We start from the raw sequence: 19,815 nt of genomic DNA on the forward strand, positions 1-19,815 counted from the left end.
AAGAAACTCATTGCCTCTCAAGACAGCCAAATCCACTTTTGGACAGCCCTGACTGGTAGAAGTTTTTCTTCTCTCCATTCTGAACTGGCCTCACTTTCTCTGCATCATTCTTCCCCCGCTCCCATCCCCCAGCGTAAGGTAGAGTAATGAGGAGGCAGCTTGCAGATATGTGGTGGTTCCCGCAGTGGCAGCAGGACTCCTGCTTTCCTTCCCACTTAGGGAGACAGATGACTTGCTTGATCACTCCTGGCAGGCCCATGATTGGCTGCTGATGCTGTGCCCTCACCCACCTTTCCAACTCTGACTCGCTATAGCCTGCCTGGTCTGGGGGAAGGGACGGGGAGTAGGAAGGACAGCCTCCAGTCTGACACAGGAAAGGGAAGCCCAGTAGTGATCCGGGAGACTAGAGAAGCCAGGACCGGGGCCCTGGGCACAAGGAACACACTTTTCTCGCTATGATTTCTCTCTCTTCGTATTTCCTATATACAGCACTTTGGATTCATGCTTCCCCTGTCTATCTTGCTCGTATCCTACTTATTAATGTTATTTTCTTATCACCCCAATAGACTGTATGGCCCTTAACGAAAAGTGGCAGGACAGGATAATGGGAAGAACATGGATTTGGGTAGAGGACCCGGGTTCAAATTCCAGTTCTGCTGTTTGCTGCCTGTGTAACTAGAGCAAGTCACTTCCCCTCTGAAGCTTCAACTTTCTTCTCTATAAAAATGATGGCTAACTATGTGATCTGTCTGGTTCCTTTAATCTCTAAATCCAAGGACACTTGCTTTGGAGCTTCGTTTCTCTCTAGCACCAAGGCCAAGGCCTGGTACAAGTAAGTGCTAAAAAAAGGTTTGGAGAATGTGATCACTGAATGGAGGCTGGGAGGGGAGAAGACAAAGGCAAACTAAGTCACCTACCACAGTCTACTTGGAAATCAAGAAATCGGTTTATTTCATATTTCTAGAAAACTGCTTCTTTTAGAGAAAGGAAACGATTTGTCTTCAAAGGTAATAGAATCAAGATTTAAACTTAGACCTCCTGATTCCAAACTCAGTGGTCTTTTCTCTTGCCCTGAGCTTCTTTCCTTGTTTGCTGGGTGGACAGGTAGTAAACAGTTCACTGGTGTAGCTAGAGCTAGGAGGACAAGTTCTACCAGCAAACAGGTGACTTTTGAATAGGCAGAGAATAATTTATCTCTCATAAAATTATAAACAAGCAGAATATTCAGAAAAAGGTAATTCTGCCTTCTTCTTCTGAAGATACTTCTTTCCCCTCATAAAGAACTTTTCTAAAAGGGGAAAAAGCCCTAAGTATTCCCAGCTATGTGGTTGTGGATAAATCACTTCCCTGCTCTGGGTGGGTCTCAGTTTCTTCCTCTGTTAACACTCTTTGCACTGTCTACTTCCCTAGACTGTTGTAAGGAAAATGATGTGTAAATGTTTAAAACACTATAGAAATGGAAACTTTATGTGAGCTATTTTTCAATTTTAAAAATCACATTTCCCACAAAAACTCTGAGGAGGGGGAAAGGGAGGAGGAGGAAGCTAAAGGCTAAATATTAAAGTCTCAGAATAGAAAAAAGGCTACTAAGCTAATATTGTGAAAAGTTAGCTTCAAAGTACCCTGCATAAGGACAGCAGAGAATCCTTTATCTGGAAGGTCAGAGATAACTTTTCCCTCTTCGCTGCCTCTGGGGATGTTTGGATAGAACTGTTCCTGTTACAGCACAATAGTAATCTTTCATAACATTCTGGAAAATGGCATTTCTGAAACACTTTCATATATATTATATCATTTGTTCCCTACAACACCTCTGTGAGGGCAAAAGAGCAGATGATAAGCCCCATTTTACAGAAGAGGAAACAGACCCAACAAGGTGAAATGACTTGCCTAACGTCACTGAGCTAGTAAAGTTACCCGGCTTGTGGAGAGGGCAGGTCTCCTACCGTGTCATCGAGAGCTCCTTCTACTTCCCAATATAAAAAAATGGCCTCACATATTCAAGTGATATCAGAGTGGCTCCCAGCTTTTCCTGGCAGACCAGACCATGTCGTCAGTGCACTTCACAGCCATCTCCTTCTCCTGGGCAGTGCATGGATTGCACAGAGGGCCTGGGTTTGGCAGGTGGACAGCCGGAATCTCTAAGAATCTCATTCACTCCCTTTGCCAGCTAAGGTACTGCTACAGCCGGGGCCTGAGGAACTTGCCTTAGCTCAAAAGAAACCCATTCCAAGGGAAAATGGCTCCAAGATGCTAAACCACAATACTCATCACTGCTTATAGTGATTCTGTCCCAGCTTCCTTTGTGAGCCTGCCCTTGGGGAGCCTTATAAAGACATGTCATTATAATGAGGGGAATAATTAAAGGGATACCTTCAAGCACTTGTTTTTAATTTTCATTTCATTGTTTTTAATTTCCAGGCCATCTCAGCAGTGGCAGGGGAAAAGATAGGCCTGGCAGCAATCTCGTTTTGGCATGTTAGGTTCAGAGGGCAGCCAAAGGCTCTGGATCCAAGGGCTATGTCCTCTTGGAATACCCAGAAGGTAGGTTCAGTTGGAGCCTAAGGCCAATTAATAACATCCCTTAATAAGTCAAGGGATGGGCTGATCCAGTGGGGACAGTGACCTATATCTTTGTTTCAGACAAAGCAGAGATTCACAAATCCCATTCTTAGAGTTAGGAGAGCCCTTAAAAATCAGCTTTTTGGCCCTGTAATTTTACAGATGAGGAAACTGTGGTCCAGACATATTAATGACTTATGGTTCAAGAACCCAACTTTCTTTACCCTCAGGCTCATCAGGGTTTTTCCAACCACCTCAGGCAGTCACATGGGTGAATCTCTGGCTGCTCTCCCTCCTATGAATGAACAAATTTATGTGCTCTGATGATTACTAGCGTTCTCAAATGCTGTCTTCAGACTCCCAAACCCACTGTGGCCAACTTGGCATTTGATTCTGCCCTTGTAACATCTCTTGTATTTGCCCTCTTCTCTCCTCTGATGCTGCTGCCACTCTAATACCTGGACCATTGCAATAGTCTTCTGGCTGGTTTCCTTGATTCACATTCCAGTCCATCCTTCATTTAGTTGCAAAAGTGATCTTACTAAATAGCACAGGTCTGTCCATGTCACTCTTTCCCACTCCCACCCTCCTAACATCAACCCAATAAACTCCAGTTTCCTGTTATCTCCAAGATCAAATATAAAATCCTTTGCTTTTAAAGCCCTTTATGACCTACCCCCTTTTCTACCTTCCTAGTTTTCTTACACCTTCCTTCCTTCCACATACCACACTATATAATGACACTGTGCTGCTTGCTGTTTTTCTAACATGACACTCCATGTCCTGACTGGGCATTTTCAAAGGCTGTCCCCCACATCTGAAACTCTACCCTCTCCTTATCATCTCAACCTACTGGTTTCCTTAGATTCCTTAAAGCTCGAGCTAAAGTACTACCTTCTGCAAGGAGCCTCTCCTGGTCCTGTTAACTCTTAGTGCCTTCCCTTGGAGATTTTCTTCAATTTATCATGGATACCCGTTGGGCACATAGCTGGCTGCATGTCTCTCCCATTAAGCTGTGAGCTCCTTGAGAGCAGGGACTATTTTTTGCCTTTTATCCTCATTGCTTAGCACAGTACCTGGCACATAATAAATGACTAATAAAAGTTGACTAACTGGCTCTCCTCTTTGCCTAGAATGTACTTCTTCCCTATCTCTACCTCATGAAATCCCTGATTTCCTTCAAGACTCAGCTCAAACATCTCCTTCTTCATGATGTTTTTCCTGTTCCTCCAGCTTCCAGCACTACTCCCCACCCTCACCCCTGTATATATTAGGCACTTAATAGATGCTTGCTGATTTGATAGATATTTTATCTATTATCCACATAGTCTTGGGCTTCTTCCTAGAGCTTTCCTTGGTATTCATTCTCTCCTCCATCAGCCTTAAGAGAGGTAGTATCTCCATTTTCAGAGCAGTTCCTTTATTTGACCATAACCTACTATTATCTCCTTTCTCCCCATGCCTCATTCACCCTAACCCTATCCTTATCATTTTAATCTCTCCCTATCTATGGGCCCATTCCCTGCTGCTTACAGAAATAACTAGGACTTCCTCTAGCCTTTAAAAAAAAAAATAACCCTTTTATGACCCTACTAGTACCACTTTCTTTATTCTCATCCACTTCACAACCTCTTGCAATGTGACTTCTGACCTCACCATGCAACTAAAACAGCTGTTTTTAAAGACACAGTGATCTTTTAATCAGCAAGGCAAAGGCCTTTACTCAGTCCTCATACTTCCTGATGCAACTACAGCATTTCATATAGCTGACTAACCTCTTCTCCTAGATATTCTCTCCTCTTTCAGTTTTTGTTATCCTCTTGGTATCTTAATATCTCTTGGCTCTCCTCCTGTCAGACTAATTCTTTTTTAGTCCTTCTTCATATCCTGTGTCCCTTAACTTGAAAAGCACCTTAAGGAGTGTCCTGGGACCTCCTCCTTTCTCTTTCTACACTATCTTTATGACTTCATCAGTTCCCATGGGTTCAATAATTATTGATTATGATTATTAATTATTATGATTATAATTATTATATAATTATACACAATATATAATTATATAATGATTATAATTATTAATTATGATATCAGATCTAATTACCTAGACTTAGTTACTCCTCTGGATTCCACATGATCAAATGTTTAGATAGCTAGCAGCACAGTGGAAAGAATTCAGTATTTAGAGTCAGGAGGATATGAATTCAAATCCTGCCTCAGATATTTACCCTGGAAATATCACTTGACCTCTCTCAGTCTCAGTTTCCTGATCTATAAAAGGTGGATGATAATTTCTTCTACCTCATAGGGTTGTTATGAGAAACAAATGAAATGTAAAGTATTTTTCAAACTTTCAAGTGCTAAATAAATGATAGTTAATATTAGACATCTCCACCTGGACTGGTATCTCAAATTCAACATGTCCAAAACAGAATTATCTTCCCTGCCTCCCTGCCCCCCCGCCCCCCCGAAACTGACCCCACTTCCATACTTCCTTATTTCTGTGAAGGGCAACACCATACTTCTGGCCAATCGGCTTTGTGAACTTTGAGTCAACCTCAATTCATCTCTGCCCCTTCACCACATATATCCAATCAGTTGCCACCTCTTGTTGAGTTTTCCTCTGCAACATCTCTGGCATATGTCCCCTTTTCTCTACTCACACATCACCTTAGTTTAATCTCTCATCAGCTCTCACCTAGATTATTGCAATGGCCTTCTAATTCATCTTCTTGCCTCAAGTCTATCCTCTTTCCAATTCATCCTCTACTTATCTGTCAACATGATTTTCCTAAAGCACAGATGACTATGTCATTTTCCTGCTCAAGAAACACTACAGGCATCCTATCTAGGATCAAGTACAAACTCATCCATTTGGCATTTAAAGCCCTTCATGATCTGACTCCAAATGATGTTTCAATGCTCATTATACACAATTCTCCTTGACACACATTCTAATCCAGCCAAACTGACCTTCTTGCTGTTACTCTCACACTGGACAACTTATTTGCTTCTGCACAGACTGTCCCCCATACCTGGAATGCATTCCCTCCTTACCTTTGGCTCTCAGAAGAATTTCCTTCAAAGCACATCTCAAATGCTGCATCCTCCATGAAGCCTGATTTCCCCATGAGTCCTAGTGCTTCTCTCTCTACCAACAAAAGTACCTTGTATTTATTTCATCTACACCTTTATGTGTCTTTTGTTGTCTTATCTGATAGAATGTAAGCCATAAGAAGGCAGGGCTGGTTCTGTTTTTGTGTTGGCATTTTGTTTTCACTTTGCAAAGTGTTGACACATAGCAGGCCCTTAAAAAATGTGTTGATTGTTAGCTGGTGAAGAAATTCAGAGCAAAGGCAGTTCTGTTGCCTCTGCCCAGGACTTCTTCCATACTCTCCTCTGCTGTTCCCTATCTTAGCCCTCCTCTTTTCCTCCCTGTCTTGGACCCCTTTCTTCCTTTCTCCTCCATTTCCCCTTTTCTCCCTATCCTTCCTCCCCTAAAGAGTTCCTCCTTTTTCCATGCCTTCTCTCTCTCCCTTCCTAATCACTCCTGTTTTGGACTCCCTTCTTTTCTCCTAGGCTTCCTTGTACTGAAAAGAGAAGAATAGAATTTGAGAGCCCTCAGTGGCCATCTCGTACAAACTATACACAAGAAAATTTCCACTGTAACATACCAGACAAGAGTCCCATGAGGTTAGTAGATCAGGCATTATCATCCCCATTACAGATAACTATATTGAGGCTGAAAGAGGGTGGGTGATGTGTCCTAGGTCACATACCTAGTGAATGCCAGAGCAAAGCCTTGACTCCGGATCATCTGACAGCCTATGACTCTATTAAGACTCTGTGGAGCACTGTGAACCTGAGCGTGAAAGCAGGCAGAAGCTCTGGGGTCAGAGGTCAGGACAAAAGGGACATTCTGCTTTCCTGTTCTTAGCATGACCTCCAAGAACTTGAAATGAAAAATAATAAAACCTAACTAGTCTGAGTTACGGGTTTTGCCCTTAGGAATCTCAGATCTGAGCACAGATACATAGTCCATGACTACAGGGAGCTCCCTGTTCTGAGGCAAGGGCTAGGGCAAACCTGCATGAAAGACATAACAACACATAACGAAATCTATACCACTGAAGTGAGGACATGACAACTAAGGGGCTATGGGAAGCTTTGTAGAGAAAAGGAGTTCTGAGGCAGTAATAGAAATCCTGTGATTGCTTTCCCAAGTTTGTCATATAGGGAGAAGAGGAACTCTATTCTTCTGTCTTGTAACTCCTCTGGAGTTACAACTAAAATGATTCTTTTAACTAGTATAAAATTCCTTAGTCCTGTAAGGGCAAAGGGAAAGCCAAGACAGCAGGGCCAAGTAACCCCTCTTAGACTGACAATGTATTGCTTTGTCCATCCCCATCTGATAGCAAATGGCCTATTGTCAGGGTAAGCCATAAAAGACACATGAGATGCAACATGAGAGACATTATCTGCTTTCCAAAGAATCAGGTTGGCTTCTGACTGAAAGGGCTTGGGTTGACTGAAAACTATTGCTTCAGTGAAAAGATTATTAAGGGCAAATCAACTGGAAGCAGGGAAATTCAGAGAAAATGTAGAAGAAGGAGTTGAGAGATGAGGGGCAAGAATGCTTTCTGGGAAAGCATCCTATTTGGCATAAAAGAGAAGTCTACAGATCCATGTAAATATTTCTATATTAAGGGTTAGGGGAAAAAAAAGCACATACACACACCCTTTTGAGAGTAATAGGGAAGGAGATTTAATCCTAAACCTTGAGTTTTATTTAAAGATGCTTATCTCTAATTGTAGCTAAGTGGTACAGTAGATAGAGGGCTGGCCTGGGGTCAAGAATACCTGAGTTCAAATCTGGCCTTAGATACTTACTAGCTGTGTGACCCTCTGTGACACTTAACCCTGTCCGCCTCAGTTTCCTCATCTATGAAATGAAGGAAATGGCAAACCACTCCAGCATCTTTGCCAAGAAAACTCCAAATGGGGTTATGAAGAGTCAGGCATGACTGAAACGACTCAACAACATCTCTACCCCTACATCTTGAGGAATACTTCCAGTTATTTTGAGCAAAAGAGTCTTGTAGAAAGAGGGAAAAATCAACAGTAATGTATTCCATGTGTATAGCACTGTAGTTGCAGCGCTCTTCTCAGACATAATCCTTATCTCAATGGATCTTTACAAAAGCCTGGTGAGACAAGCAGAAATACCATCATGTTGCACAGACAAGGAAAGTGAGATGACAGGACTTGCCTAACAACTACTCTTTTCCCATATCCACAGAACTTTCAAGGTTTGCAACAACATCATGAGAGAGGCAATACAAATGTTGTTATTCTCGTATTACAGATGAGTAAACTGAGACAGAGAGAGAGAGGAGGGTACTTATCTAAAATCACACAGCTAGTGAGTGGCAAAGGTGGGGCTCAAAATTCAGGTCGTCTTACCTTCAAGTTTACTATTCAACATTTCCACTGTCTCATTTTTTCTAGCTTGTATCACACATCAGACAGTATAATAAAGACTGTGATAAGGGCAAAGAAGAGATACAGTCAAAGTGCTTTGGGAAAATTTAAGAAGGATGAAAGGGAGTGCTTTTAAATGGGAAAAAAAAACCCAAAACCTTCATGGAAGTCTTCCTAAAGGAAGAGAAACACTTCAATAAATAGAGATAAGCATCTTTAAATAAAATTCTGGGTTAGGGACTGAATCCTCTTGGAGGTAGTTAAGGGAAAACATGTCACTGGAAGTGTATTCCAAGTATGGGGATGAGGTCAGAAAACAGCAAGTAGTAGAAAGTCTACGAATTGGCTGGAATGTAGAATGTGTGAAGAGGAATAATGTGAAATAAAGCTGAAGAGGCAGGCTGAAGTTAGACTGTGATGGCCCCTCAATGCCCTGCCGGTGAAGGATTTTGTTCTTTATCCTAGGTAGAAGAGAGAGCTAATGCAGGTTTTTGCATGGAGGAGTGACATGGCTAGACTTCTGTACTTAGACAATTACTTCAGCAGTTTTTGGAGAAGGTGGAAGCAGGGAGAACAATTAAGAGACCGTTACAACAGAACAAAAGAGAGGTGATAAGGGCTTAAAGTAGGATGATGGCACTCTAAAAAGAAAGAAAGAACAGATTTGAGAGATATTGTTTATTGAAGGGAGACTCAAGGATTTTTGACAGTAAGAAAGTAGTAACAGAGAGGAGTAATAGCTACTTTTGCGATTATTGAGTTTAAGAGGATGGTGGTACTCTCAAACAAAACTAAATAAGCTGGGAAGAAGGGTGGGTTTTGAGAAGGGGTTTTTGGGAAGGCAGGACTTGTGCTATTGGTGAGCCATCTTATCAGTGAGTTAGACATTTGGATACAGAACTCGGAGTTGGAAATACAGACACTGGAAGTCATCTGCAAGGAGATGGTATTTGTGTGGGGAATATGGGTGGCTAGGGTGGCCAAGACTGACAAGTGAGAGCACTTAAAGCATGAAGACTTAAGGGAACATTTTGCTGTAGACAAGGGAGTAATGGAGAAGTAACAGTGATGAAAAAAACCCCTAAGCACCCATTCCTAAAACATTTTTTAAAATGGCTCAGGTGTCAGATCAAGAAAAAGTATATAATGGAGATGATCCAGAGTTAAGAATTAGCAGAATGGGAACAGGAATTCAAAGGGAGAGAATAGTGCCCTACTGAAATGGTGAGGATTGTAAAGGGTGGTAAGTGATGCCAGAAATTAAGTGAAAGACTGGGAGAAAAAGGGAGGAGCAGAGGCATTAGAGATCAGGATGAGAGCCAAAGAACAGATGAAAGGAAAATGAGGCATTCAGAGAGATAGAAGGGTAAGAAAATTCCATTAGAGAGGGGAATTTCAGAATAGAGGAGGTAAAGTAGTCTGGTAAAGGTGAAGTCTAAGGTGTATGACCTTGCTGATAGGACGCTGCAGTACAGAGAACAAGGAGGTCACTAGAGTTAAGGAGGCAGATGAGTTGGAAGGTTAATACCATCATGTGGATTATCATGAGGCAAAGAAATTAGATTTGTTTTGCTTGATCTCAGAGGGAAGAACTACAAACAATAGATGCAAGTTGCACAGAGGCAGGTATTAATTTCATATAAAGAAAAACTTACTAATGTTCTCCAACAGTGGAACAGACTACCTTAGGAGATGATCAGTTTTCCATCACTGGAGGTCTCCAAGTAGAGAACAGATGATCAAGTATCAAGTATGTTGTGGAAGGGATTCCTGCTCAGGCATGAGCTAGATTAGGGGTTCATAACCTGGAGTTTGCAAACTGGTCTTAAAAAATATTTTGATTACTATATTTCAACATAATTGGTTTCCTTTCCAATCCTATATATTTTATTTTATGCATTTAAAAGCATTAGTCTGAGAAGGAATACACAGGCTTTACCAGACTGGAAAGGGGTCTATGACACAAAAAAAGTTAAGAATCTCTGAGCTAGAGAATTCTCTGAGTACTCTTACAGATAAACTGCAGTCTTCTAACTCCAAAAACAGTATTCTTTCTATTATGTCATTCCTCACCACATTTTCGGTGTAGAAACTATTGCTTGACTCAGAGGAGTTCATGGCCAGGGCCAGTAGTATCCGTGCTGAACAGGCCTTGCACTTTTCTGAGGCGCACACATATTCTCTCCAGGTCCCTGTCTCTTGTTACGGTTCCCTATGGTGCTAGGGAAGTATGTTGGCAGCTGGGGCCTTTGCAATCTGGCACATAACTTAGAATCTCGCTCTCCTTGATGGACAAGAAAGAGGGGAAATTGGACTGAAACTGAAATATTTTTCTAGTTAATTTGTACAATAACCGAGTCCAAAGAATTTCCTTCTCTTCATCCCGCTTCTCTGTGCAGCTGGAGCTAGAGGTGCAGCTGAGATGCCGATTTTAGACACAGTTGGCGAGGCATTGCCAACATGATTATGGCAGGAGCAGCAGGCCCCAGGTGTTCACTAACCCCTATCTTGTTTATCATACCTGCCTCATTTCTTTTGTCCAAAAGGAAAACACACGCATATGCACACAGACACACGTGTGCACACCCCCTTAGAAAATGAAGGGAAGCTCAGCCAAGTGATAAAGGCAGGCAGACAGCTCCCTTGGGGCCATCCTCTTCCTTCCTGTCTCCACTCAGGCTTTTCCCTTGGGATGTCAAGATAATTGAAATTTCCTCACCCACTGGGGCCCTCTGTTTTGAAGCAAGTCTGCCTTCTCTGCTCCAAGATCCCCAATCTGCCTTGTTTTTGACAGCTCTTGAGATATTCTTTTACATGTATTTAATAAGAAAATTAATTCCCTGTGCTGGGCTCAGAACCATTTGGGAAGCATTCATTTGGAGCGCCTTCCTCGGCACTTTATCCTTTTGCTCAGAGCTGTAGTGTGGCTAGGGCTCGTTGGAGCCTGATTATCCTAGGACTGAGGATTCTGCCCTTTGGTTGGTTGAGAGGAAATTAGAAAAAGAAAAATACCTGGAAGGAGTGGGTAGGCTGCCTGGCGCTGTGAATGCTTGTTAAATGTTCTCTATACTGAATTACGTTTCCAAGTCTCAAAAGGACAGTGATGGCAATAGGAAAGGCCTCAGTGAGCCAGGAATTGGGAAAGTTCAGTGACTTCTTCAACTGACTTTGTCCTCCAGTACTTAGAATAATCATAGGATCACAAAATTAGAGATAAAAGGAACCTTAGAGATCATCTAGTCCAATTCCTTCACTTTATAGATGAAGAAGCTGAGGTCCAGAGAGGGAAACTAACTTCCCTATGGATGCTGAGGTTCTGAATCCAACTTTGATGACTCAGAAGTCACTGCTCTTTCTACTATACTCTACTGCCTCCCAATCTTTTCACCAACATGATCAAGCTTTCAATAAGTGCCTAGGTCACCTGCTCTTAGATGTTTGTTGCTCCCATCGTTAGGCCTGCCAGAAGTCTTGGAAAGCTTGTTAGCTGACACCCTGTACATGACGCCTCCAATACACCGGTAGCCCTTGCTCTTCCATGTTGGTGGACTTGTCTGTGATTTTCCACTCAGGGCTGAGTGTCGCATTCGATTCAGTCTGCAAAAGCAAGGAGACACCATGTCACATCAAGAGCTGGTGAAACATATCAGATGCTTCTCTGATAAATATAAGGGAAGACAAATTGATTGCAGACCATCATGAAGAGATAATACGACTAAACAGAAGAAAATTTAGATAACTGACCAGTAACTGACCAAGTCCACTGATATGTGGGATAAGAAACAGAATTTCTTATGGTGACCTCTAGAAGGCTCTATGCCGTGGCTTCAATTGCAACAATGAGAATAATAACAGCAACTCACATGTCTACAAGGCTCTGGGGTTTACGTCATAATCACCCTGTGAAGCAGAGTGCGTCTTTATTGTCCCCATTTTGTAGATTTGAAAACTGAGGCTCAGGGAGGGGAAATGACTTGTATATGGTCATGGGAACAAGCTAAGATTCAATAGCACACCAGTGTCACTTGCCTCAGAGAATTAGTCAAGGTCACAGACCAGCAATATCTGGGTTATTGTCACAAAACAGCCAGGCCTATGGTATCAAGCTAGACAGGTCCCAGGCCGAAGAATCTCCTTTTCTCCCTCTCTCTTTAATTAAGAAAATTAATTTTTCAAATTGCCCTGAAAAAGATGAAAATGTCAGAAGACCAAGCAAAGATAGAGTACTACAACTCCATAGTGGCTGAGAAGGGCATTAAGTGCCTACTATGTGTCAGGAGCTATGTGAAGTGCTTTACAAATATTACAAATATTCACAAATACAGTGCTCACAAACCTTGATGGCCCCTCCATCTAGAGGCACTTGTCCTGCTTCACATTCTACCCTATTTATTTGATCCTCCCAACAACCCTGAGAGGTTAGGTGTTACCACTATCCCCATTTTATAGCTGAGGAAAGGCACAGAAAACTTATGTGACTGACCCAGGGTCACCTATTAAGTATCTGAGGTCAAATTTGAACTTGGGTCTTCCTGACTCCAGGCCCAGCACTCTGCCCACTGCCACCCAGATGCCTAGATATCTAGGTGGTATAGTGGTTGGAGATTAAAAAAAAAAAAAGACATTTAGAGAGTAATATTTATTTTTAATCGTACAAATGCATCTTACAGAATCCTTTTAAAGGAAAAGACTAGTGGTATGATATTTGTAAAGGAGGCCATGTCTACCTTTTCTCTTCTGCTTTTCTACTTGACCTCTATTTGCCTTTTTCTCCTACCCAAAGTCTAGGTGGGGGAAAAAAAATGAACAGTTCAGACTTCTAAAGAGGAGTAAAGAATTTATTGATAAGACCAAAGAGGTATTTATTTTACTAAGGATGAAAGAATAACATTCCAATGGTGGCATTCCAGACATCAATGAACCGGCAAGAGCCATATATTTGGGAGTAAAGGCCTTGCTTCTGCCTGTTAAATTTATGTCTACCTGCTAAGGCCAATATTGGGTCCTGGGAAGCTGACGTGAGGGTAGAAGGACCCTGTGGGCCATTCTTGAGTAGAGAAAGGCCATGTGCCTGGGGAAATAGTACAGGGCTCCAGAAAGAGAAAACTGTGGTCAAAAGGCTTTTCAGACCTAGCAAATGTTTATGTTCTGACTAGAACACAATGTTTACAGCCAATGCGGGTAGGTCTTGAGACTAGCTTAGTGCCTTTCTACTTGCTTCCCTAGGGCCCAAAGGTACCTGGTTGTTGCCAAATATTTTTGCCTATAGGCCCATAGTGCCTCTATGAAGAAAGGCCCTGGCCCTGTGTAGGCAAGAACGGCACTTATCTTCCACGCTAAATGCTTTTGCAGAAGAAGCTGTTCGCTGGGAAAGGTCTTGTATTCCCTGAGCTAAGCAGTCCTCACTATACTTGGAAGCGCTGGACTATCTTCTTTGAGGGGGAACCTCACATTAGCTCCTACATGGTACATGTGCCTCTGGTCTACAAATAAGGGACTTTCCTGAGGTGTGCCTGTGGTTACTTCCTTCTACCATCTCACTCTCCTCTCCCTTCTTTAAATGCTCTGCTGGCTTCTTGAGCCCTCAGTGAACTAAATTATCAGCAACATTAACCTTTCCCTCCTGGGAACAGCTCCACTGCTATTACTCTTTTATATCATTATTCTATTGTTGCCATATCATTATCATCTCATTGTCCTTTGGATTTCAAGAGGAAGCTACTGACACTGAGTATTATATGCTCAATCTAATTGCTCTTGCTTCTCTCATTTCTTTCCCTTTTTCTCTTTTCTGAATGTATCTACTCTCTTTTCATCATCTTTAATTTACCTTCTCTCTACTCTTTCTTCTCCCCCTACTTTTTGACCTCTCCTTTTGTGATGTTCATCTTCTTCCCTCTATCAACTCTTTTTTTCTTCTGTCTCTCTCCCTCTGTATTCTGTTCTTCTCTTATCCTACTTTCTCTCTTCCATTATCTCTTTCCCTCCACTGTTTTTTTTTCCCCTCCTTATTTAGCTTAGTGATTTTCCGTCTGCCCATTCTCTATTAAGGCCATAGGGTCTTTTTATTTTCCCCCTTAGGGATTTAATCCACTCAGCTTTGGAAGTCTCAACCTTGAGGCCCTGACTGTGAGCACAAGTTCACAAACCTTGATGGCCCCTCTATCTAGAGGCATTTGTCCTGCTTCACATTCTACCCTGTTCATTTTCTTGCCATCTACCGTGCCACTCTCTCTTCTTTTTTCTCCTTCGCTAACTTCCCTAGCCTTGTCCTTCAGGTTTTCTACCTGGTTCTCTGGGAGACCTATTCAAATCAATACTGCCATCTCTATTAGAAAGGGCATGTTAATTAACTCCCCTGTCGCTCTACTCACTATCCCTATGATCCCAAACCAAAATACCCTTCCCTGGCTACCAGTCCCCAGTAGGGCTTATCACTCTTTATATCTGTCTATCTGTCTCTGTCTCATTCATTCACATGCACACCATACTACACTAGGCCAGTTGGCTAAAGTACCTTCTCAAGGTGAAGTCAGGTTGGTAAGTCTGCTTGCTGGAAGCAAGGTATTAGGTTAGACCACGTGTGGCATATTTGGAGCTAGGCCAGGACATGCTCATTGGCCCAGAGGGCACAGGAGAACTGTATTACCAGTAAAGTTCTTCAGATGGACAAGACAAGGGTGGGAGTGATAGAACAAGAGCAGGGGGCGTGCTGGGGAGAGAAGGGAGATAAGAGAAATATGGGATGGAGGAAGTCATCAAAAAGCTCAAGATGGAACATTCTACAGAGTTGGCCTTGGACCCCATAGTCTGGTACCTACAATTTATGGCAAGCGGCAGTCTGAAGAAGAACATACCATCTGCATTCAACTTTAAAAGGTGAAGGATGACTCAAAGCATTCATAACTTCTCAGTGAGTAGCCTGTTACACTTGTATTTTTCAATTTGGAGACTGCCACTATTTCAGGTTTGCCCTCCTCTACTGCAGATACCTGGATCCCTAGCCCCCTGAGGGATCAGCTCCAGTTATGTATTTCCCCACTATGTAAATCAAAATGGCTTCTGCTTTTGTTTTACCTCTTTCTCGACCTCTTCAATCCCTAGTTTATGAATTAACAAAAAGGTAGACCTAATTCTTTAATTTTGATAATATAGTAATAACACTTACCAGTAAACTACCTCTTTCAAAGGGCAGCAAGGTGGCATAGTGGAGAGAGCATTGGGCCTGGAGTCAGGAAGACCTGAGTTCAAATCCAGTCTCAGACACTTATTAGCGGTAGACTCCAGGTCAAGTCACTTAACCCTGTTTGCCTCAGTTTCCTCATCTGTCAAATGAACTAGAAAAGGAAATGGCAAACCACTCCAGTATCTTTGCCAAGAAAACCACAAATGGGGTCACAAAGAGCTGGACATAACTGAAAAACAACTGAACAACAAACCTCTTTCAAACTACCAGAGCTTAAGGAATGGATATTAGTGTTAAAAATGACTCCTACTTTTACAGTGCTTTAAGATGTGTATAATAACTCTTTTCCTCACCCTGTGAGGTAGGTAATAAAAATATTATTTTACAGAGAAGAAAATGCAGGCTTACAGAGCTGAAATAAATTGCCCAGGGTCACATAGCTAGTTAAATGTCAGAAACAGGATTTGAACTCAGGTGTATTCATTCCAAGTTCAGTAGTCTTTCTCCATTCTTTTCTCATCTAGCTTCATTCCTTTGGACTTCTCTACCATGCCCCAGGAACCTCTTCATCCTGGCAAGATCACTTCAGCCCTGGAGCTCATACCTCCTCAGTCTCCTCTGCTTGTGGGGCCCCTGCTTCTGATCTGGGGAGCTCTAGCCCAGGTCAGCCATCACACACTTCTCACCTGGCTGCACTCCTCCAGCCTTCTCCATCGTGCCCAGCCCACTTTCCCTCCCTCTTCCCTTTTTTGGCTTCCTTTTGTGTGTTGCCTTCTCATATTAGGTTGTAAGTTCCTTGAGGAGAAGGACTATCTTTTTATTTTGTATTTGTATTCCCAGTATTTAACACAGTGCCTGGCACATAGTAGGTGCAAGTGTTCAGAGACAGGAAAGAATGCCAAGACTTCAGGTGGACAGGAAAAGGAGGACGTAGGAACTGAGCTAAGCCGAGACAGACAGGTAGGAATTAGGTAAGTAGAAAGCATGGGGATGGGGCTTCCCTGGCCATCTTAGGCCACAGGAATCTTACTTCTTACAATTCCTGTCATCATAGAACATATACTACAATAGACAGAATTGTAACATATAAGAATTATAGAAGGTAAAGTATAATGAGGAAAAAGGAAAGATTCAGACAAAATACTCTAGTAAATCTGAGAGAGAAGATTTTCATTTGGAGTGCTCAGGAAAGGTTTCATGGAGGAAGTGATGGAAGCTGATTCTCAAAAGTACAAAATAACTTCAATTTCAACACGGGAAGAGCATATTCTAGACATAAGGGCAGCAATGCATCCATGAATTCAGGGGAGGTAGGGCAATATCAGGGAACAGTTAACAGTGCAGTCTGATGGAAATTTAGAGTAAATGAAGAGAAGTGGAAGGAAATAAGGCTGGAAAGGTAGGCTGAGACCAGAGGGACTTGAATGCTGAGGATTATTAATTTAATCCAGGAGGCATTAGATAACAGTGTTGGCTAAAACTTCCAGGTCTGTGACTAAGAGAATAACAAATTACATGTGAATAAGGTTCTATGGTTTATGTAATACTTTCATATTATTCAGTTCTCTTGCTAGCCCAGTGGTGTAGGAGGGAGAGGAATTTTATAGATGAAGAAATTATGGCTTAAGTAAAGGAAGTGACTTTCTTAAGGTCACACGGTTAGCAAGGAAAAGAGCTAAAATTGAAACCCAGGCCTCTTGACTTCTTTGTCAGTATGATAACAAATAATATCCTGCATTTACATAGTGCTTTAAGGTTGGCAAAGTGATTTACAAATATTATCTCATTTGACCATCTCACAACCCTCTGGGGTAGCTACTGAGGAATCAAGTCACTTGCCTAGAGTCACACAGCTATTAAGTGTCTCAGGTACAACCTGAATGCTGGTCTTCCTGCCTCCAGCTCTAGCACTCTAACCATTGTACTACCTAGCCATCTACCCCATATTTTATTATTAGGAGGGAATAGAAGAGCAAGAAATGGGAAAACGGATGCTGATACAATACTAGATTTAGCTCTCTCTAATGGATCACAGTATTTTAAAGTTGGAAGGGCCAATAGAGATTATCTAATTCAATCCTCTTACTTGATAAAGGAAAAGCATTTGAGTATGCTTATGGTGAGAACGTGAGTACTTGCTTTCCTGTTCTTCTCCTCTGACATCTCCATGTAAGAACATCTCCCAATCCATCTGTATCACAGGTCAACTTGCCCCATGAGGGACTCTCCTTTTCTGGTTGGTCTTATTAAAAAAGGGGAGGTGGGTGATAGTGCCACTGAGCCAGAAACGAACAGCTCTTGTTTAGGTGGGAGACTTAAGAGATTGTATAGGGGTGTCCTCACCATATCAGACCCACTCAGGGACAGTTATCTTCCACATTTAGTACTAATTTCAATGGGAATGTACTTATGCAAATTAAAGCTCTAATTCGATATTAGTTCAGACTATGCTTATAATGCTATTACTGAAAAGAATATCAACAGGACAATGCTGAAAAATCTGTGTAAATTAAAGCCCGGTAGTCAGTCTATCAGCAGAATGCAATCCCTGCACCAATTACCTTTAAATGAAAATGTGTTTGAAAGAGAGAATAAGAGCATGTAATTGTTATATTTATTGGTAGCAAGACAGGCAGACTCACTTAACTTGCTGTTATCCCTGGCTATCAACTCAGCTGCCCAACTCCCCAGAAGCTGCTGAGTATGTTGAAATTCTGCAATGTGAGAGGTCACTTCAGGACAGGATGTCTTGGATAGCCTGGGCATGGCTAGCTCTTCTACTTCAGCTGGTGCTCAGCTTAGACCAAGGTCAAGGTATCTGATCAGAGAAGACCTCAAGGGGTTGGGTGTGGTATTACAAGACTAGGAAGCACGTTCAGTGTGGAGAATGCATTCTAACAAGGAACTGATTCACCTGAAACAAGTACAATAGCTATTCCCTAGTAGACAAATGGTCAATGAACCTGGGCAAATGAACGGGCAATTTTCAAAAGAAGAAATCTTAAGCTATCAACAATCATATCTTTAAAATGCTCCAAATTACTAATAATCAGAGAAATGCAAATTAAAGCACCTCAGAGGTTCTACCTTACACACAGTGAAACTGGCAAAGGTGACCAAAAAAAGTGAAATGATAATAGCTGGAAAAGCTTCAGAAAAATAGGCACAATAAACAAAAAGGGATTGCTAGCAGAGCTGTTAATCGTCTAGCCCAGAGGTGGGGAACCTGCTGCCTCAAGGCCACATGTGGCCCTCTAGGTCCTCAAGTGGGGCCCTTTGGCTGAATCCAAACTTCACAGAACAAATCCCCTTAATAAAAGGATTTGTTCTGTAAAACTTCTGACTCAGTCTAGGCCAAGGACCTAGAAAACTACATGGTCTAGCCAGTCTGGAAAGCAATCTGTAACCACACCACAAAAGGCAGTAAACCGTTGTGCATAAGCACATATCTCAAAGATCAAACAAAAAGCAAAAGTACCCAAAGGTACAAAAATATTATAACAGCTCGTTTTGTTATGGCAAAGAACTGAAAAAGTAGGGGAATGGCCCACCTATTGGAGAATGCTAAACAAATTATAGTATATGGATTAAAACTACTGTGCTACCATGTACCAAGTAGGGTCAAAATAGATAAATGATTTGGACATAAAAGGTTATCATAAGTAAATTAGAGGAGCATGGGAAAATGCACCTGTCAGATCTATGGATAAGGGAAGAGTTTATGACCAAACAAGAGACAGAGAGGATCACTGGATGTAAAATGGAAAACTTTGACTACAAGCAATTAGAAAGCTTTTATACAAATAAAATGAATGCAGACAAAATCAGAAGGAAAACAAGAAACTGGGGGAAATTTTTTTACAGCAAGTTTTCTGATAAAGGTCTCATTTCTCAAATATATAGGGAACTGAGCTAAATTTATAAAAAGAGCCACTCCCGAGCTGATAAATGTTCAAAGGATATGAACAGGCAATTTTCAGCTTATTTCAAAACACATGAAAAATGCTCTCAATCAGTACTGATTAGAGAAATGCAAATTAAAACAACTCTGAGATACCACCTCATACCTATCATATTGACTAACATGAAAGATAAAGAAAACGACAAATGCTGGACGGGATATGGGAAAACTGGGATACTAATGCACTGTTGGTGGAGTTGTGAACTAGTCCAAAGATGCTGGAGAACAATTTGGAATTATGCCCAAAGGGCTATAAAACTCTGCATGCCCTTTGACCCAACAATACCACTGTATCTGTATCCCAAAGAGATTAAAAAGGGGAGGACAACCTATTTGTACAAAAATATTTATGGCAACTCTTTTTGTGGTTTCAAAGAACTGGAAATGAGGGGATGACCATCAATTACGGAATGGCTGAACAAGTTGTGGTAATAGGATTGTGATGGAATACTATTGTGCTATAAGAAATGACGAGCAGCATGGTTTGAGAAAAACCCGGGAAGTCTTAAATGAACTGGTGCAAAATGAAGGCAGCAGAACCAGAAGAATACCGTACACAGTAATAGCAATACTGTAAGGATGATCAACTGTGAAAGACTTAGGTACTCTGATCCAAAAGACTCATGAT

At 41.7% G+C, this 19,815-nt stretch overlaps 1 protein-coding gene across 2 annotated transcripts in view; it reads right to left on the reverse strand.

Moving 5' to 3' along the window:
* The window catches only part of ZC3H3 (zinc finger CCCH-type containing 3), a 509,781-nt gene that overhangs the window by 125,333 nt on the left and 364,633 nt on the right, over positions 1-19,815 (reverse strand). For both annotated transcript variants that reach the window (XM_027859891.1, XM_027859892.1), the window contains exon 5: positions 11,465-11,637. In XM_027859891.1, coding sequence (XP_027715692.1) covers positions 11,465-11,637 — 173 coding nt within the window. The remainder of the gene's footprint in view (positions 1-11,464; positions 11,638-19,815) is intronic.

Source organism: Vombatus ursinus, unplaced genomic scaffold (genome assembly GCF_900497805.2).
Source record: "Vombatus ursinus unplaced genomic scaffold, bare-nosed wombat genome assembly UNPS02014173.1, whole genome shotgun sequence".
Taxonomy (NCBI): domain Eukaryota; kingdom Metazoa; phylum Chordata; class Mammalia; order Diprotodontia; family Vombatidae; genus Vombatus; species Vombatus ursinus.